Here is a 21,797-nt window from a genome sequence, read left to right on the forward strand (position 1 = left end):
AATATCTGATGTTAATGCCAACAACCCTTCCCCCTCTTTTTGAGTAATTCTTAGTGAGGTCGTCGACGATCGTTCTCTCTATTTCTCCGCCTTCGTTCTTTTCTCTCCTTTTTCTGACTGGCGTAAAAGAGGGGACCCGCACCCTGACCCACAAGTGGGCCCCGGTACCTCCTCAGTCAGTCAGTCAGTCAGTCAAACAAGTCTAACAGGCAATGCGGGCCCACATAATACCGTGGCTGCCGAACTCGCGGTAAAGTAGTTTGACACGCACGTGTTCGAACCGGGTAACGACACAGTGTGTCTTTCTTTAACTGTTTTTGCGGTTACCTTTTTAAATTGAAGAAAAAGAAGCGGAAAGAAAGAAAAAGAGGAAGCAAGAGACAGAGAGAGAGAGAGAGAGAGAAAGAGAATGAGGAAAGCGAAGATGATACTAAGAACAGTCCCTGGGGGCATCGTCCTTTTCCTCCTACTTAGCGGATCGATCGCTGCTCAGGACGACGATTCTTTGGCTGGCACTTTCTTGTCAGGTAAATCAATTATTTCTTCTCACTTGGATACTATTGCATTTGTAATTATATACTCCTGTAAATTTAACATTTTCATAATATTTCGTTCTCATTCTTGAATGGTTTTTTACTTTTATTTGCGCTTTTTAATTTTTACACACAACATACACACATATACATATAGCTTGATGTATCAGCTGCGAACAATAAATGATAAGGAATATCTAATTCAATCTTATATTATTCCACATATTTCTCGATTTATTAAATGTCTTTCTTAAATTTTACTTATCTATTTATTTTTCCATTCTTAGAACGAGTTGTTCGATATATAATTTTATATAATTTTTAATTTATTTATTCTGCTTTCTCCTTCCCTGTAGAGAGATTTGTTATGCTATTTAGCTTATGAGTAAATAGCGATATATCTAAAATATTGTCTCAAGAAATAGAAAGAATTTTCAATTACCAAATTTGAAATGTACATTTTCCCTCGTAGTACAAAGAAATTTTTGATCGATTATATAAGTAACAACATTTAGTAAAAGTATATAGAAAATAACTGCAAATAAAATTAGTTCGTTGCAGAGGAGGTTTCGAGAAATAGAAATTCGCATGCGTGAATGTATGCTGTGTACGCTTGTATAGATAGTATCTGGAAGGATGTGATTGTCCTACTTAGGAGTTGTACAACGCTATGCGGATGACGCTCAAGTTCACTGTTGGTGAGAAGGCCATTGGCAAACTTGAAAAGTACGCGATGATACATATGTATATATTACGTACGTAATTAGCAATTGTTCGAATTTCCTGTCTTAATGAAAAAAATGAAAACTAAAAAATTTTAGATGCTTCACTAGCTTGTCGTTACGTTGTATCTTTTTTTTCTTAAATGATTCATTTTTAAATGACCAATACAAAGATATAATTCAAACATTATGTAACAAACATTGATTTTCAAATATTTTGATATTCAAAATATACAGGGCGAATCATTTAATTTTATCACTTTAAATTTGCTTTGAAAGTGGTTATATAAAAAATCTTTTTTCAAACAAAAGTTCTATGGTATCGAGGGGATTGTGTAATATAATAATTAGTCTTTTGTTATCTCCCTCTTTTATTTGCATGTAAAAGTTAACTCGAGTTCCACGAATGTAACGTATAATACTTGCATAAATTATGAAGGTATATGGGTCAAAGAAGCAGTAATTATTCTTTAAATGATCGTCTATATAAATAATTCTTAAAGTCAATGCAAGTGTGTGATCGCAGTAATTCGATCGTTCGTATGTTCGTGCATCGTTGGCAGCTCGCGATAAACTTCATTTTTCGCATATTCTCGGAAAAAGTAGTCTAATGAGGATCAGGTCCGGAGAACGAGTCGCTTACGAGTCCTGCAGGTTCAATCCATTCAAGGTTCAAGGTTCAAACCTTACACATTCATTGTACACAGCAACTGTTGTGTTGGTAACACATTGTTAAAGGAGTTTCACATGATAAATTATCTAACAAAGTGACAGTGTTTCAGATACAAAGATAGAACATTTCTGTCCTATCAGTGAGCCAACAATAAAATGTACTCGTCTGAAGTTTGTAAATGTGAACGTGTGAATAGGATATTTGGTAAAAATATATTATTTTCGTTTATGTAAAATATCTTCTTCGTCGCAGTGTTTCACGTGCTGATAATGCATTCGTTGTGATCAGTGAATTGAATCGATTGCCATGATTGCTCGTAGCAATTATAGTATTAAAATACCTTTCGTTTCTTACTATTTTTAGTCGTTTTACGTCTCGTATTGAGAAATTGCTAGATTTTCCAAACATTTCACTAAGCGTTTAAATGAAAACAATATTTTAACGCATACAGCGATTCGCACTCATAAAATTTTCTTCACAAGCACCGTAAACGACGACTGTATCTCGGTGTTTCACTATTGCTTAATCTCATTGATACAGAAATATTTTTCACGTTTACTTCTGTACTTTAATTTACTACCAATAACTTTGCTCTAGATGTCTAGTCGTGTTTGTAAACGCTCTAGTCCCCCTTTGCATAGAACGACGAAATATCTCGTCACGTTAGGTCTTCGATGACACGATTTGGACGAGATACCTCGCAATGCCGTGTCGTTCATGTGATATTTTGTACTTGGTATCTCGCGACGTAATATCGTTCGTGTGACGCTTTGGGCGAGATATGTCGCACATCTTTTCATTAGAATTCGAGGTATCTCGTCCATAAAAGTCAATTCGTAAGGCACTGCGTTTGTGAACATCGAAAAACGGGGACGCGAGTTATTTCGTTCAATTCGTTACTTCGTAGAATAAAATGTTCTTTTCGAGAATATAAAGCTTGAATATCAGTCTAGTGCGCACATATTCGTCAAATATATCGTTAAACTATATCGTTAAAATTTGATGTTCTTTTTATTTTGAAAACATATTTCTAGTTCCAACGAAGACGTAAAGAAAAAGCGTAAGTTCAAGAGCAGATAATTTCGTCTGATCAATTACCTTCATATAACAGAGAATTATCTTTCAATGCAATTTTCTAGAGTTGAAAAGATATAGATACGATGTTAACGCAATCGTACAACGCTAATTGAACATGTCTACGGAATATAGATGTGACTTTATTATCGATCTAAGACAATTATGTTAGAAATGGCACGTATAGTATCAAAAACGGTCATGCGATTAAGCCAAGCTGTTTAATTAACTACCGTTATGTTTGTTTGGGCCGTTATGCCTGCTAAAGTGAAAACACCTAGAATTCTACGCTATGAGACGAATTTCTTGAAATTTACTTACTTAATCATTGGAAAAATCTAACGATCGTTGTTCATTAGCTCAAAATAAAAAGTTGTACGTTTTTCCTTCGCTGTAAATCGTTGATTTAAATAATATACGTATATTTTCAATCGTATGGCGCGTTCGTCTCATTTGTAAGAACGTTGCGACAGTTGCGAAGCGTATTTGTGAAACGGCACAGTAAAAATTCTCAGCCAAAACACACTTTCTGCTTCAGGTAGTTATCGTGTAAAGACTTAAACGTGTAGTTTTATTTAATAGGCAAAAGAAAATAAGTTATCGTCACTTTTTAAATAAGGAGATACGCTCCAAATTACATAATTTGGCCTTATTTTAATCAGAAAAGCCTCGTAGTCACTTGGATAAACGTTTCACTTGATAAAGATGAAAAATTAAAAAAGTCTATTCTTGCGTTAATACCGTCTCATCGATACGTTTCTTTCGATCAATTCGACTCTCCGAACTCTTGCTCCTTCACTCGCGATGTCCTTTTCTACGTTCGGGGAAATCTCGAGCCTAATAATAATTAGGACCGATACACTGGATTTTTTGGGCATTTGTCCAATTTTTACCGCGTTTATTTGGTCTCCATATCGGCAATATTTTTAAAGAAATTGTTTTCCACGATGGCTTCTCACTCCGTAAATTGAATTACATCCTCGTATCATTATCACTTCTGTATTGATTCATCATCCTGCTTTATGGCTGGTTGTAAATGTTTCGAAATTAGTTCCCCTTTCCACTTTCTTGATACACACTCCAACTCTTCTATCGCCAGAATGAATGCTAAATTTACTCTCGTCAGCAAAGATAATGTTATTCTCCCATTGACTTTCTTTTGAAATAAGCTCTTTTACGAACTAAGATATTTTTCGTCTCTTGAATCAACGAACGACCTTCTTCTGACAATGTACATATTTGTCCATTGTAGTCCTCTCCTTGCAATCTTTCGTTTCTAATCGTTTAACGTTTTTTGAGAATGCACTGATTCTGCGTTCCTTCTTCGGCATTGCTGTCAATTTTCAAACATTTATCCGGAAGCGGTTCTTCCATAATTTTTCCCATAACAGTGGTGAGCGAAGAGGACAGTTTCAAGGAATTATTAATTTCGTTTAGAAGTTCACCAACTGTCAAGATCAAATTCAATCACGCTTGACCATTTCATTTTATAAGTGGAGCGTAAGATTACGTATGCAGGAATTTCTCTTGACTCACCGTGCCTTCGCACCTGTACCCGATAGTTGATGTTGAATTTATAATACACGTGTTACTCATTATCGTGCATAAAAATATCTCACAAGTAATCTTAGCAATAAGATATTATTAAACAATTGTCGTTTCCATTGAGTCAAAAATTTATAAATATCAAATGCTTGAGTATAATATTAGTAGAATTTCTAGCGCGATCGACGCTCTAACTTCGCTAATTTTTTAATATTTGTACTAAAATTTATGTGTACAGCTTTACAAACTTTCTTTAACGGATACATATTGTTACTAAATTATAATATGTAAAATACCCCATTTTAAATACCTTGAATATTCTTAGATACGTAAAAAGTCCATTTCCTAAAGTTGTTTGGTATCAAGCAAGTCATAACACGTCAGTAGTAATCCTTCTGTCGTGAGTAGAGATTTTAATGATATTTGCATCTTCGACACGAACGTAACGATCCAGAAATGTGGTGGACAGGTACACGAAGTGACAGGAATTTCATTAAATAGATCTCACGTGGATGTTTTTATTTTTTCTCAGGTCTATTAGATTCCATAACAAGTACAGCCAACAGTGCAGACTGTCCAGGTGTGTGTGTACACGCATTTGCAACGTTAATATGTTACGAAGTTCTTGAAGATGTAGAGTGCCCTACTAGTATGCGATGTTGTATCGAGGCACCTATAAATGGTACCGGAACTTCTGAAAGTGCCGCCCCTCCTCATGGCGATGACTCTACTTCAACTATTATCACTACCGTTAAGACAACGACAACTACGAGCACAACAACACCTTCAACAACTACAGCACTTACGACCGTATCTTCAACAACTTCCGTAAAAGCTACTTCTGTATGTTCACAAAATCGTATTCTTCGAAACAATAAATATAATTATTATGTCGTATAAGTAATAAATGCATGTTTGATATCTCAAACTTGACCACTGACGTGTTCGGCGTAATTATTATTACAGAATAAAGAATACACGGAATGTCGTTTCTTTAAAAGTGATCGGATTCATATCGCAATTGCCTCGTTAAATAGTGGAACTATTATTGTCGAAAAATTGATACGCACGCAAATAGATATATTCTTTAATATCTGAAAATAAGGACTAAAAGTATATAAACACTTTACTTATTTTTCAGGAAAATCAGAAAGAAGCAGTGAATAAAACATCATGTATGTATTTTTTATCTTTAACTATATATTAAAAAAGCGAGATGTTATAGTAAAATATAAAATCTTTATATACCTTCTAAGCTTCAAGTAACAATCCTTTTCAAGTTTCGAATTTTGTAAAATTGTACGATATCTTTCCATTTTTTTTCTGAAATTAACAATTAAATTTTCATCCAACTGGTACATAATCACAGTTAACGATTAGAGTGGCTATTCAATCGTCAATTAGATCATTGGTTAATCATTGCAATCTTCTTTCTTGTGAGACTGACGTTTTAATCTCTAACGAGTATCACCTCGGATCTCGTATGAATCGGTTTTAATTGTTAATAGCGTTCATTTAATATAACATACATTCTTAAATGTCAAATAGAACTCAATTTGGAATTTAATAACTTTTAACTTGTAACGATTAATTTCTTCTAATCGTAAGCATCGGTCAGTTAAAACGAACGAGGTAACTTTTACCAATGGCTTTTAATCAACCAGTGCCCGATCCTTTCTCAAGTAAAGTCATTTAATATTTTGCAATCAACGATCCAACGGTACTTATCACATAATTATTTTCTTTTAGCAAAAACGTGTTCAGGAATTTGTATGGCAGAGAGAATTGCCGATTACTGCGATGCGGTTCTGGTAATAGACACCCTTTGCAAGCCAGGATATAAATGTTGCGTATCCAGAGATGCGTTTGGGGATTCACCTCCTCCGGAACTACTAGTCATTGACCGAACGAATTCAAGTCGCATCGATGAAAAGACTGGTCTCAATACATCTTACAAAGGTTCTTCGCCTTTTACAACTGTAAGATCAAATATGATTACTTCTACGAGCATAGCCAGCACTACGATAGCAACGACTACTACGATAGCGAAACAACCAACAACTACGACAAGACCAAAGATTACGGTGAGAAAGCCGTGTAAAGGTGAATGCGTTAGTGGCTTCTTCGCTCTTTTATGCGATAAAGTGGATGGAGAAGCTGAATGCCCCGATGATGGATCTTGTTGCGTTATCGACGCTTTCTTAAAAACTGTAAGAAAGTAAAGTCGTTGAAAAATTAATGTTTCTTAAGAGACAACTTCGTATTTACGACCATAATCCGATTGAACAGGAAACGACAACAACAACGACGGTTGGACCAACCACGAAACCGCCGGAACCAAAATTACAACCATGTCCCGGATTTTGCTTGTTAACCATTATGGCAGCCTTCTGTGAACGGCCAAACGCAATAATAGCGAAGACTTCGACTTGTCAATCCGGATATATTTGTTGTGACAACACGAAAAGCTCGCCGCAGGTGATTCTATTTCTTTTTTACGGTAGAACCCTTTCAATGGAACGATTAAATTGAGGCAAGTAAGATATTGGATAACCCATACGAAAAAGAAAATTGAAATTACTCGCACATAGACGGTAAACGTAGTGACACCATCTTCTCCGTATCAGACACCAAGGCCAAGGCCAAGGCCCACACCGAGACCATCGATTACTACAGTTTCTTTACCACGAGACACACGCGCAGAGTGTCCTGGGTCGTGTATTGTTTCCTATTTATCATTCACTTGTTTCAGTAAGTATTTACCCTTCTCTTTTGTTACTCCTACTTTATTCGTTTGAAAACTTATCGTTACCATAAAATATTAATTGCGTATGTTATACAGCTAATAACTTCGTTAACGTTAATACATTTTTCGCAAATATGTTTTCGCTATATCTGCATCGTGTATTTCGAAATTGTCTTGCTCTTATTTTCATCGATAACGTATAATGTAAAATAATAATAATAATAATAATAATAGTTATAGACTCCCTTAGAAATTCATTTACAGATCCTTTATTTATTTTCTTCTTAGCTTGTGGTAAATTTTATTTTTTATTTTATATGTACTGTCTTTTAAGCGACTTTCAATTTTAAAGAAGCGAACAATTTGCTTCGAAAGTCTTAGTAATTTTAATTAGGATAACTACTGATTTAATTTAAGGTAACTACTGATAAACTCGTTAGCTGGACAATTAGAATTCAATTGACATTTCCAAGGAAAAGAAGACTTCGTTTCGTCGATTCCGTTGATCAGAAATTACCCAGAATTCTAAATACCAATCCACTGAAGGTCAAGAGCACACGTTTAATATTCTCTCGGCGCACTTTTTCTTGAAAATTCCTTTTCTTCGGTTTGACAACGACACAGTACTTCAGGATTGACTATTCGATTATTGAATCGTGACAACTGATTTTCTAATTTATCCTTTAGAAACTCTTATTTTATGACGTTATTTCTTTACGCTATTGAGGGCGACAGACACGAGTTTCTAAAAACTCTGACTAAACAATTCTGTCTTTCCTTGATGCGTTTTGGCATGCCTAAGCAACGAATAAAGACTCCAAAATGAAAAATAATTTTAGGGACGATACTACGAATTATTTGATCTGCTTGTACACATTCTGACGATAGCGGTTCTGTATTTATACGTAGCTAGATGAACAGTGTATCAAAGCGACATGATTTATTATTCACTGTAAGGATGCAAAAAGTTAAATCTATCTTTGTTCGAGCCTCTTTAATTAGAAAAATGCTAACCCTCGTACAAAGCCTCCTTTCAAGTCGTTTTCGGCCCTCCTTTATTCGAAAAATTCGATAAGGTAAAGATAAAAATTCCAGTAACGTGAAAATTTTAACACTTTCCTTGAGTTTCCAGTTACCGAGATTCCACTTTATTATGAATTTTTCCGTTTTTTAAGATAATGATGCAGCACAATTTTCGAAAGGGCAGATAGCTTTAAATCTTTAAAAGTTATAAAACTTCGATTCATGACTCGTACAACTGTTGTAAAAATACATAAAATTCAATTAGTTTTGTAATATTTATCTCCATTCCTTCTGCCTATTTCGCTGATCTTTTAAAAGTTTGTGTAGAAATTTAACGTCGGATTTTATGAATTTGTTACGTATGAATAACATTTCTCATTGCTTTTTCTTTTCTTTATAGGAAACGCTGAACTGACGAATTTGTTTAAATGTAAGAAACAAGGGCATCAATGTTGTGCTCCAAAATCATTGATACGAGAAATCAACGGTGGAAATTCTAGCGAAGCAATTTTGACTAATAGAAATGACACCATGTATGTTACTTCGAGGCCATACACAACACCATTTACAACAGCTATATGTAAGTTATACATTGATAACACTCAAGTTGAAGATTTATTCAAGATATTCGTACGAGCGGTTTTTAATTTATCTTGTAATTTTGAAAGATTTCGTACAACATACTACCGTATACGACGTTGTATTTATTCATAATCGTGTATTGTCTTTTAATACAGGAATGGAGAATTTAAGCAAAATTTATTTCTATGTAAAAAATTACGCTAACTTTGTAGATGAAACAACAACGATGATGACAACTATGAGAAGCCCCGTGTACAGTAAATACGTGTGTGGTGTAAAAGGAACCTCCCGCGGACCGATTCAAGCACGTAGTCTTGAAAGAGGAGCACGCGTTGTCGGAGGGGAAGATGCAGATGCCAATGAATGGTGTTGGCAGGTTGCCCTGATTAATTCCTTGAATCAGTACCTCTGCGGTGGTGCACTCATCGGCACGCAATGGGTCTTGACAGCTGCACACTGTGTAACAAAGTAAGTTTTATCGTGATCAGTATGTTTTGAATTTTAATACATTTACCACTATATAATATTAACCTACTTACTATAATCTTTCAAAACGTTGTAAAGTTACAGACAATGAAAAAGTGGACATTTAAAATGATTATATTACCTCGTTTTTACTTGTAGTATTGTACGATCTGGGGATGCGATTTATGTAAGGGTAGGTGATCACGATTTGACGAGAAAATATGGAAGTCCTGGTGCTCAAACTCTGCGAGTGGCGACCACTTACATTCATCATAATCATAACAGTCAGACTCTTGATAACGATATAGCGCTATTAAAGCTTCATGGACAAGCAGAGCTTAAGGACGGTGTTTGCTTAGTATGTTTACCTGCACGAGGGGTTAGTCATACAGCTGGTAAACGATGTACCGTCACTGGTTATGGATATATGGGAGAAGGTAAGATTCCCGTATTGTTTTTGTTCATTATACATATGTATGTACACGTAGCAAAGTTCCGAACAAATTGAAACTTTTTAACAAAATCTTTCATCAAAGTTAGTAGTAAATAGATTTTGTTATTATGAACGTTGTCTGTTGCTTATTTCTGCATCAACCGATTTCGATGAAATTGTCGGCATGTACATACGTATATAAGTTGACATAAATTGACATAAATTGCCAGGTATTTTATTACAGCGCGCACTACGACTGTGCGTAGTTAACTTTTATTTGATGAGTACAATAAAGAGTCATTTTCTTTGTGAAGTAAAGCATAATAAAGCATATTATCAAGATAATTTCTACATAATTCTATCCACTTTTACCAATTTCATATTCCTGAATATACGTATTTTCATGTAGAACATATATGTATATTTAATAAGGTGTGTCTACTTCTGTATGTAGCTGGTCCTATCCCGCTTCGAGTACGAGAAGCTGAGATACCAATTGTAAGCGACGCAGAATGTATACGTAAAGTGAACGCCGTAACTGAAAAAATTTTCATCTTGCCAGCAAGTAGTTTTTGCGCTGGTGGCGAACAAGGAAACGATGCATGTCAGGTAATATTAATTCTGCTTTATATATATACATACCATACAGTGAAATCTGCGTATTCGCGAAAATAACTCACAAAATCGATTGCAAATATAGCTGATAGTAGTAGTGTACACCACATACGATATTCATCTATGGCTCATTTATTAATCAAGCGCAATTAGATATTAACGAAAGTAACCAATACCTGTATAAAATAATACAAATTCTGTGATAATGATACAATTCCTACGTGATAAAGTGAAATGACTTTTACTTTTTTTAAATAGAATGGAACGATATTTTCTACATAGATGAGAAATGAAAAAAATAATAGTTCGTACATTTCATGATATTTACTATTTATTTGCAAATATAGTATGTTTTATTGGTCAAGTTAATACATGCAAAAGCACTGTTTATATTTTACTTAAACAATTATGTATAATAATTGCAAAAGCTAATATTTGATAGGGCGACGGTGGAGGTCCTTTAGTATGTCAAGATGACGGATTCTACGAATTGGCTGGACTGGTGTCATGGGGTTTTGGCTGCGGAAGATTGGATGTTCCTGGAGTTTATGTCAAAGTTTCGGCGTTCATTGGTTGGATCAACCAAATTATTTCCGTAAATAATCTTTAGCTTTTTTATGTTCTATTAATAAAAGTTAAAGTATTTATTTATTAAGGAAACATTGTAGTACCTTTACGCGCTTGATGACGTAACATCATTATGTTACGTATCCAGCAAAGATATCTAAGAAACATCTTTTTAAATATTATTTAATTATATCGATTAAAATATATGAGAAGAAAGAAAAATCTTTTTGACGCATGGTAAGAATGCAACAATTCGTGCAAAGGAATTTAAAATTGAGAATGTTACGATACTCATACTATATTTATAAATATCGTAATACTTGATAATTACCTTTAATAATTAAAGGTAACTAAAAATTTGTTTTAGCAATATGGTTTTATATAACTAATGCAGTAAACTTCCGTTTATCCAATTTTTGGAATACTTGAATCACCACGCTTCAAACATTGAATTATTTTCGCCAAAGAAACAAAGAAAAGATAACAAATACGTATCTATAATTTTTTTTGAGCTCTAAAGTCATTAAATCTTGGTAAGTAAAAATTACGTACTTTTAGAATACCAAAAACAAACTTAATTCTTAAAATTTTAATATCATGACAACAAGGTATAAATAAACATTATATTTATTAGTTATATATAATATATTTTGTAAATTTTAATAAATCTTGTTCCTGTAATTATTCAAACATAATTTTATGATATAGGAAAAACGAAAGTTTATTGTATCTATCAATTAAATAGAATCTTTTAGAATTTAAATTTTAATGTCATTGGTAAAATATATATAATAAATAAGCTTAATCTATGATTTCCTTCTAGTAATTGTGCCATCAAGTGCGTCAATTTTAGATGAAAAAATGTTGTCTTAATAAAGATTCTTAGATAATAATGAAGATTATACAATAAATTATAAAATTATTGGTAGACATAAATTTACTTGAAAAACATTAATTAAAAGATTATATAAAAGTACAAAATACTCTAATTTTGTAAAATACTAAATATAATGTAAAAATATTAAACATTAGTGTATTATTACAATAATACATATATACGATACATATGTTAAATATTAATAAGATACATAAAACAGATTTGATTATTGTAATAATTATAGCAACCTTCAGACATTTCTTATGAATTTTGTCGAGCATAGTTTGAGTAATTAAATATAAATCTTTTTACTATCGCGCATAATATATGTCTGCATATAATATGCGTAGAACTACATATATCATTCTGTCAGTTGCTTGTCACTTATTTTAAACGTTAGACAAAATGTTAATAAAAAGATAAAACATAATTTTAATTTTTTTGTCTTTACCAACAATTTTATAATTCATTGTATATATATGAGTATATACATGTCATTTATTTGTATTAAATGACATATTACAAGTGAAAGTCAATTTCATAGAAATTAAAACGGTTTTGTTAAGGCCAAAATATAGTGATATTTAATTACCATAGCAGAGAATATATATATATAATGTAATTTTTTAATAATAATTTATGTAAGACATTGCAACTGATATATGTATGTATGTATGTTTATTTTTATTATTATATATGTATATTCATCAGTTTTGTTTTATGAAATTGGCTCTTTATTTTATATATATGTTACGGGCGAAGGCTGCAAGACATACAAAATCGGTTTTGTCCGGGCAATGTCAGCATTATGCACCGCTGCCTGGCAAAGTCTGAAGAAATAGTTGAATACGGAATATAGTTCAATATAATACGAACAAAATTCACATTTGCTCACCATTGCGTGAACAATGTCGGAATTATTATGTACTTTGCGAACTTTGCCAGACTTGAAATATTGGGAATAATGATAACTCAGTCTGGACAGCGCTACGCTAAGTTATACCTGTTTTATTAATCTCAGTCACACCATTTCTTTTGAAATTAAATATCGGTATTGGATTAGGCATATAAAAATCTCTGGCCCGCAATTCTTTCGCCAATAGCATGGGAACGTCTACGCACGGAAAAACACGCGCGATAATAGTTTTCGGTCGTAATTGTGATCCCGTGCACAATCGGTGAAAGAGTTGCTAGCCAGAAATTTTTATATACCTAATCCTATACCGATACTTCGTTTCAAAAGAAACGCTATGACTGACGTGCGATGAATAAAACTGGAAGAACTTAGCGCGACGCTGTCCACTTGGATTTATCATTATGCACAATACCGACTTTACATTTCAAATAAATAATAGTTTCCGACATTGTCCACTCAATGATGAGATATTGGACTTGGACCATGTTCGCCATTGAATTATTTCCCCTGACTTTGCCAGACAGCGATATGCGGTGTGTAATGCCGATATTGCCCGAGCAAGGTCGACTTCGCCTGTAACATACATATACATACATTGTTCAATATTTACATTATGTAGATTCAGTATATTTGGGGACAATATCACATTGCTTTGTACATTATTGCATCACTCATAATGTATTCTTCAAGTTATAATTATAAGAATGTTTTATCGATTTAAAAAAAGAGTGAAAATATTAAATGTGAATATCAAAGTTAGTTATTAAGTGCTTTAAATCTATAAAACATTACTGTAAAACATTATTGTAAAAAATCTTTTATAATTCAACGTAAATATTATGTACCTTTAAAAACTAGACGTTATTACAAATATAAATTTTTTATTACAAGTTAATAACATAACTTGTTATCGAATCTAGATGCATAAGAAAAAATTGCAGAATTCGGATTATTTATATATTTTTTGGTCTACGGTCTAGAGTAGAATTTAGGCTGATAATCTAACTTATTTTTAATGTCAATTATTTTTCCCACGAATGCAATATAGGAAGATAAAACATTAACTTACAAAAATTGTGACATCAGTCCAATCGAAACAATTAGCCTCCCAAAATGGATCACTGGATTAATATGTAAAAATTACAAGTTATTTTAAGGACAAATATAGAGAAATTCAAAATTTTATAAGTCATTCAACGTTATTTGCGAAACCTCATAGTCGAGAATCATCTGTTTTCATCTTGTTTACGTCTTGTAAATATTATTTTTATTAGTAAGTATACGATTTAATAATTTTAAATAATTAAAATAATAATGATAATAACAATTTCAAAAGATAATAGGGAAAATGAGTATCTCAATCAGAATTATTAGCAACTTTAATTATTAACAATTCACAACTGACAGACAATAATTATTTTTAGTAACATATAATTTATATACTAAGATCATTTTTAGTACTTAAATGTAAGATATACATAAAATAATCAAATAAATTAGAAAATTTACAATTTTGACAAAAATGTAACAATATTCTTAACCATTTTATTAACACAACAACAACAAATATATCTATGCATACATCTAAACTTCTTTACAATTGAATTTACATGAAAATTATATTTTAATAGAAAAACTAGCACCACAGCTACAACCTTGTTCAGCTAATGGATTGTTAGTTATTCTAAATGCAGAACGTATCAATTCTGTGTGATACTCTATTGTCGATCCTTTAATATATTCTAAAGATGTTGTATCTATAACTACTTTTGCACCATCCTTTTGAAACACTCTGTAATACATCATTGCATTTAATTAGCTACCAGTGATACTATAGTCACATAAATATTTGAATTATTTTTATGACACTTACTTATCATTTTCATTTATGTTTGTATCCAAATCAAATTTATATTGAAAACCAGAACAACCTCCCCCTTCAACTGTAACTCTTAAATAAGCATTATCATCTGTAATTTCCTTTAAACGTTGAACACAACTGTCTGTAATGATGATATCATTTTCGGTTTTCAGTGCATTTTCCGTTACTGTTTTATTTAATAATGAATCTGTAGACACATTGTACCACTGAGAACTACAAACAAAAATTAATTTCCAGTTCATTGCAAACATAAAATAACACTATCAAATTTTGCCTCTTATGAATGAATCTCATATTCTATAATCAAATCAAAATTGTTTCATATGAAAAGAGATTCAAATAAATGCAATATAAATTAATAAACAAAATATTAGTTTAAAACTTACGTTAACAAACGCGAAAAATATCGATTTGCAGCAAAATTGGAAGAAACATTCCAAATCGCGCGTTTCAATTTCGCCATGTTTTCAATGTTTTGTGTGACAGTCATAAATATATAATATTATAGACGTGAATAAAATATTTATTTGACAAAAACAGATTTGTCACCTAATTCGTACAGCAGACAATATTGTAGAAAAATTCTTGATTATATATATTAGTGAATTTATTGTAGAATGCAATTTATTCCTGCAAAATACAACTGATGGTATATAAGAACAAAAGTAGTATTTGTTAGGATAATTGACATGAAATATTTATAACATATTCTAATTTTTCATACTTTAAGTTGCATACACATAATATTGTTGCATTACTGTGCATCTGCATTGCATAGATGCCTTAATTGTCCATAAAAATTAAGCGCGAATTCTAGACTGTTTTATAAAAATCACAACATAATCCTATATATTCGCTTGTGTTATTAATGCACAATATAAACTCTTCATTCATAAAACAATTTACTGTTGTTTATGATAGTAACCTTAAAAACACTTACTAAAATAAGAAGTTAACAATACATGTAGTTAGCTCATAACAAAATTGAGTTAAAATCGGAAGATTTATTAGTTAATACCTAAATTTAGTCAAATTTTTCAATAATGTAATTCGTTAAAATTTTGACTAATTTTGACTGTAAATTTTGACTATAAATTTATTTGTATTTTCTAGAGGGGTGTTGATTTTTGAAGACGGATTCACATGTCTGCTTTCTGTCGCTCGATGTGTGCGACTCTTGTTCCATTGCGATCACTGCCCGTTCTGCGGCAATAGAAGCTGTTACTAGCTCGCCACAAATCAGCGCAAGAGCATTTACAAAACAGCGCTCCAAGTGACTTTGTGAGGTACTACACATTTTAAATTGATGTTTAAATTGTAACGAATAATCTGCATCATTTTACATAGTAGTTTGATTGCAACGAAAATCAGCATAATTTAAATAATAATAAAGATGAACGACACACGGAGTGGAAGAAAGGAAAAATGTCAGCAGATACAAGTATTTGTTCGTGTTAGGTGAGTGATTTAGTTTTTTTTTTTAAACTGTTGTTTTAGAAGATTATGATATTAATATCAATAAAATATCAGTAGAATGTGTAAATTACAAGGTTTCATATATACCGAAAAAATTAAGAAGGTAAAAATCTAAAGATTCGAAAGAGACCTGAAACGAAATAAATATTTAGTAATAATAGCTATTGATATGAAAAAATAATCTTTGATATTAAAACATTTATATAAGTTATACATTCATGTAAGCATTAGTTGTTAGAATATAATTTATTTTTACATGAAAAGTTTGGTTTCTTATGTCTTATTTCCTAATTTTTATTTTCTTAGACCTATCAGCAATTTTGAGGAAAACAATAAATCTACATCCATATTAGAAGTTCCAAATAATAGGGAAATAATAATACATGAACGTCCAAATGACAAAGTTTCTAAAAAATTTAAGTTTAATAATGTATTTGGACCTTTGTCAAAACAGGTATATATTTATGACTAATGAACATCTATATTTAAGGAAAAGTTAGTTTATTACATATTTTTCAATTGATAGATCGATGTATATAATGTCGTTGTTAGTCCATTATTGGAACAAGTATTGGCTGGATATAATTGTACAGTATTTGCATATGGTCAAACTGGTACAGGGAAGACATACACAATGGAAGGAATTAACAATGATCGAACATTATATTGGCACAGTGTAAGATATTTTTTGCATTCATCTATTCATGAAATATAAAATTTCAAATATAAATAAAGTGGTAATAACTTCTATAAATATTTAATGAAGCAATGAAAAAAGAAATAAACACAAGAAATTTATATATAAGTATAATTTCCCAAAAGTACTCCATAGTAAATTACATAAATAATGATAATGAACATATTCATAATATATAAAATGTCAGTATTAGTAAATAATATTTTTATAAAATACAATAGTGATAGTAAACTAAAATAATATCAGTTATTAAGCATATAAGATAGATTTAATAATCATGTAAAGTATAAAGAAAAGAAATATTAAATAATATAATATAAAAGTGTAAAATAAAATATGAAAGGATATTATTTATACTTATACGAGACTATATAATTTGTAGGACTCGTCTGCTGGCATGATACCACGTTCTTTAAGTCACTTATTTGACAAATTGCAACTACTGGAAACGCAGGAATATACAATTAGAGTTAGTTTTCTTGAACTCTATAATGAAGACATATTTGATCTTTTATCATCTAGTAATGATGCATGTAAATTGAGGTATGTAATTCAAGTTCTTTAAACTAAAAAGAAATGCTCAAATATTTAGTTAAATTTTTTTTATTTATTTAAATTTTGATAGATTAACGTATACATACACACGTACACATCTAATATAATGATAATTGAATAGGCTATATGAAGATGCATCAAAGAAAGGTGCAGTAATCATACATGGATTAGAAGAAGTAACAATACACAATGCAAGTGAAGTTTATAAAATTATTAAGAAAGGGTCTGACAGAAGGCAAACAGCTGCAACATTGATGAATACTCAGTCTAGGTCATTATTTTTTTATTACTAAAGTTAATTTTTATATATTAGAAATGTCTGTAAATATGCATGTTAGCTTAAATATTAGAATAATCACTAAGTACTAGGAGATATGAGGAAGAGTTAAAAACTTTTTCTCTATCCTCGTGCAGAATATTTTTTTATATTATCTCATATAATGTCAAAGTGAAAATTTGTAGTTAAAAGTTACTTCTATGTTATTATACTTTGCATAAAAATAAAATGTGTTATTTTACTCATATCTCCTATATTTTACTAATTATTTCAGATGGTATATGTTTGCAAACATTTTGTGTATTATATAAGTTTACATTTTAAGTATATTATTGGTTCCAACACATGAAATGTCCAAACATGATTACAGCCGGTCCCATACTATATTCTCAATTACTATACATATGAAAGAAAGTACTGGTAATACAGATGGTGAAGAGATTCTGAAAATGGGGAAATTAAATTTAGTGGATCTGGCTGGTAGCGAAAATATTGGAAGATCTGGCTCTGTTGATAGGAGAGCAAGAGAAGCTGGTAATATTAACCAGTCTTTATTAACTCTTGGCAGAGTTATAACAGCTCTTGTTGAAAAAGCACCTCATATACCTTACCGGTGACAAAAATAAATATCCTGATTTTTACAGCAAGATCAGTTATATAACTACTTTACATTATTACTTTTTACATTATGTAGGGAATCTAAACTTACAAGATTACTGCAGGAATCATTAGGTGGTCGGACAAAAACATCAATTATCGCAACAGTATCCCCTGCTAGCATTAACCTTGAGGAAACATTATCAACGCTAGATTATGCACATCGTGCAAAAAATATCACAAATCGTCCAGAAATAAACCAGAAACTTTCGAAACGAGAATTTTTGAAACAATATACAGAAGAAATTGAAAAGCTGCGAAGAGATTTATTAGCTTCACGTGATAGAAACGGTGTTTATCTTGCAGATGATAATTATAGAGAAATGGAAACACTAATTTCACGACAGACTAAGGAAATAGAAGAAAAAATTAATCATATAAAAGCGCTTGAGAAAATTATGCAAGACAAGGAGGTACATCTTTATTAATGAAGAAAGTTTTGATTTCTCTACCTTATTGCCTATAATTTTAGTATATTGTTTTTATTTTTAGAGAATATTTAATGAACTTGAATTGCAAAATATTGCCCAGACAAAAGAATTAGATGAAGTTAAGACTAAATTAAATAATTTCTCTGAAGCTCTACAGTCGTCAAATTATCGATTAAAATTAACAACGCAGGAACGAGATGAGCATAAATATTTAGTAGAGAGACATATGAATACAGAACAATCTTTATTGAATCAGGCTCAGACTTTGCTAAATGTTGCAGATACAGCAATAACAGATTCATATAAATTACACGACAAAATTGACAGGAAAAGGTTTGTCTCTTTACATTTACAGTTTTTTTGACTATGCAAATGCTAATTTTATGATTCTTGAATGCATAAAAAATCTCTTAGTAGGCATAATATTTTATATTTTACATGTTATTGTACGATGAAATAATTGTTTTGCTGTCTTTCTTCTCCCAAGTAAAACAGAACAAAAATTTGAAGACCTTGGTAGAACCGTGAAAAGTAATGTTTGTGAATGTTTGCAAAATATAGAAAAAGATATATCTACATATGGTGAAAAATTAAAGACACTTTTTCCAGCAATGAAAAATGACATCGGTAAGAAATACTTTCTCACATTATAGAAATTCACGTATATATTCCATCTACTAATTTTTATTTCTATTTATTCTGTTGAATATAGAAACCTCTACCAAATGTAACGGTATTGACACGATAGTACATCGAAACGCGACGAGCAATTCGAATCAATCAGATACTACTAATTTAACAAAAAATATAAATGAATTTGTATGTATTGTTAATTCTTATCAAGTTGCATATTTTATTTCTACATCTTTTGATTTCCAATTACAAAGACTTATTGTTTTTCTTTAATATCTCAGCATTTAGAGTATCAGAATTGGATACAAAATGAAGTAAGAAATGTGGTTGGTACAGTGGAATCTGAAGATGAATTAATGAGTGTCGTTTCTCTGCAATTGGTTGAAAGCATCAACAGTATGATAGAAAATGAAATAGCTAAAAACCTGGAAATCATAAGGAATAATGTATCTGAAAAATTAAAACAAACTTCGACTCTTTTAAAAGAAATGATAGATGCTTCTTGTAATTATGAATTAGAGATTAATGATTGTATGAGCCAAAGTATCAAAAGTATTATGGAAGCTGTTGAAGTACTTCGTAAAAAACAGGAATTTAGTGAAAAACAACAGTTATTTACTAAAGTATAAAGAATATATCTTTATTCGATTCCGAAAATATTAATGTTGATTTCAAAATTATAGAATTATTGTATTTTAGATGATGGGAAATCTATTTTCACAGTCAAACGAATTACATAAAAGTCAAGGAAAACATTATTCTGCTACAATTGACAAATGTGATTATATTAGTAAAATTTGTAATGAAGCTAATGTTCAAGCAACAAATAGTTCTAATACAAATGTTAAAATGAGAAATGATTTAAAAGATTATATACAAAGGGATATAGAGAAAATTGAAAATAACGTTATTGTTACAACAAGACAGGTAATTTTCGAATTATAATCCTTTTTATTAATTCGAATAAAAAAATTGATTTTTATTTTGTCAATAGAATGAAGAAATTGCAAATGAGATTACAAAGCGAGGAAAGGATTTAATAAACGAATTGAAGTCAAATATAAATGAAAGTTGTAATATGTCGAAGCAGTATACAAATGATATGGAATGTAATATTAAGGAAGAGCAACTGAAAATGGATTCAGATAAGAATATATCCCTTTCATTAATCAATGTAAATATACAGGAAATGTTTTATTTAACATATTATGAAGTATCAAACATTAACAAATGCAGCGTCATGTTTATAGGATGCACATGAAGTAATTTCAGATATAAGTAAAAACCATTCAAGATTCGTGAACGATATAAAGGAAAATACTGGATATGTGTCTCAAAACGTATCTGCCCAATTAGAAAACCAAATAAGGGAATCAAGTGTGCGGAATGATAATATTATTGAACAGTTACAAATAACAGTTGGTGAAATTAACAAATTTTTTGATGAAGATTTGCAACGTGATGTCGCAACAGGTCTGTTACCGTGCACAGATTAATAAAAAAAAGGGAATATTCGCATTTAATTTAATTTGTGAATTTTTTCTAGGATTAACTCCAGCAAGGAAAAACTTTTCCTATCCTCGTCAATTTAAGGTAACGTCTCCACATGAACAAATTCTTAAAAAGTTTAGAGAAAGCAGAAAATTTCTTGAAACAACAGATGATGATGTAAGTGATACATGTGATAAAATATATTTTATGTACTCTTAATATTATCTCATATACGTCTATCATGTTTTTATATAAGTCTATACAAGATGACACAATCACCAATAGTGAAATAATGAAGGGCATTGCAAATTCAACTGCATTATCTGACATTACACTTGTATCTTCTGCAATTGATAATATAACATTTGATACCTCTATTTCAAGTAGTAAATTTATGGATTCTCATACTGAAAATATTACACAAATGTTAGATGTATCTCCAAAGTTGATACAATCCCATACTAAATCTGAATCTGCAATATACAGAAAGGTAAATACTTAATTACTTATACTCTTGATTTCTTAATTACTTTTATGTAATTATAAGTAATGTTTCATTTGATACTCATATTAATGTGTTACAGAATGAAAACAAGGAAAATAATAACTAATATACAACAATCAGAACACAAAGTGAAACAAAAAGTGAAGCTGATAGAAATATTTACAGTATAGAATCTTCTCCACTTATTTTTATACAATCTGTCCAATTAACATTATGTTATATGTGTACATGTTAGTTTAGAAAACATATATTACATGTCTCAATTTAATTATTAGGTGATAGAAGATAAAATAAATTTGTATTATAGAATTAAAAGAAATTAACTCTAATCATGTATTCTTGTATTTCGAGTGAAAGTTTTGGTCGAAATGTTGTCAATCTTCTAAGTATTACAATCCCGTGGGAAAAAAATCATACAATAA

The 21,797-nt window shown here is 30.9% G+C and overlaps 3 protein-coding genes across 7 annotated transcripts; 2 read left to right on the forward strand and 1 right to left on the reverse strand.

Annotated features, from left to right (window-relative positions):
• Positions 1–170: 170 nt before the first annotated feature.
• On the forward strand, positions 171–14,480 carry mas (trypsin-like serine protease domain-containing protein masquerade). 4 transcript variants are annotated; one of them, XM_076617719.1, is made up of 11 exons: positions 171–527; positions 5,080–5,390; positions 5,689–5,722; positions 6,297–6,757; positions 6,837–7,025; positions 7,139–7,298; positions 8,717–8,896; positions 9,111–9,366; positions 9,523–9,800; positions 10,251–10,405; positions 10,854–14,480. In XM_076617719.1, the coding sequence occupies exons 1-11, from the start codon at positions 410–412 to the stop codon at positions 11,019–11,021; spliced, it is 2,310 nt and encodes a 769-aa protein (XP_076473834.1). In that variant the 5' UTR covers positions 171–409; the 3' UTR covers positions 11,022–14,480. The 4 variants fall into 4 exon arrangements, with proteins under 4 accessions (XP_076473834.1, XP_033206920.1, XP_076473835.1 ...); XM_033351029.2 differs by having other exon boundaries at positions 7,175–7,298; XM_076617720.1 differs by lacking the exon at positions 171–527 and adding an exon at positions 1,784–1,932.
• LOC117166760 (iron-sulfur cluster assembly 2 homolog, mitochondrial) lies at positions 14,133–15,332 on the reverse strand. Its single transcript, XM_033351038.2, has 3 exons — positions 15,040–15,332; positions 14,645–14,866; positions 14,133–14,563 (listed from the first exon to the last, which is right to left on the reverse strand). Exons 1-3 carry the CDS (start codon positions 15,141–15,143, stop codon positions 14,389–14,391), a joined length of 501 nt encoding a protein of 166 aa, XP_033206929.1. The 5' UTR covers positions 15,144–15,332; the 3' UTR covers positions 14,133–14,388.
• Positions 15,333–15,624: 292 nt separating this feature from the next.
• Positions 15,625–21,731, forward strand: LOC117166756 (kinesin-like protein Klp61F). 2 transcript variants are annotated; one of them, XM_076617718.1, is made up of 18 exons: positions 15,625–15,939; positions 16,001–16,111; positions 16,436–16,583; positions 16,656–16,805; positions 17,209–17,369; positions 17,503–17,652; positions 18,029–18,271; positions 18,353–18,728; positions 18,808–19,079; positions 19,234–19,373; positions 19,459–19,565; positions 19,661–20,002; positions 20,079–20,306; positions 20,374–20,553; positions 20,630–20,852; positions 20,926–21,047; positions 21,127–21,360; positions 21,455–21,731. In XM_076617718.1, the coding sequence occupies exons 2-18, from the start codon at positions 16,047–16,049 to the stop codon at positions 21,479–21,481; spliced, it is 3,168 nt and encodes a 1,055-aa protein (XP_076473833.1). In that variant the 5' UTR covers positions 15,625–15,939; positions 16,001–16,046; the 3' UTR covers positions 21,482–21,731. The 2 variants fall into 2 exon arrangements, with proteins under 2 accessions (XP_076473833.1, XP_033206918.2); XM_033351027.2 differs by having other exon boundaries at positions 15,625–16,111.
• The last annotated feature ends 66 nt before the right edge of the window (positions 21,732–21,797 follow it).

This window comes from Bombus vancouverensis, chromosome 4 (assembly GCF_051014615.1).
Source record: "Bombus vancouverensis nearcticus chromosome 4, iyBomVanc1_principal, whole genome shotgun sequence".
Taxonomy (NCBI): Eukaryota; Metazoa; Arthropoda; class Insecta; order Hymenoptera; family Apidae; genus Bombus; species Bombus vancouverensis.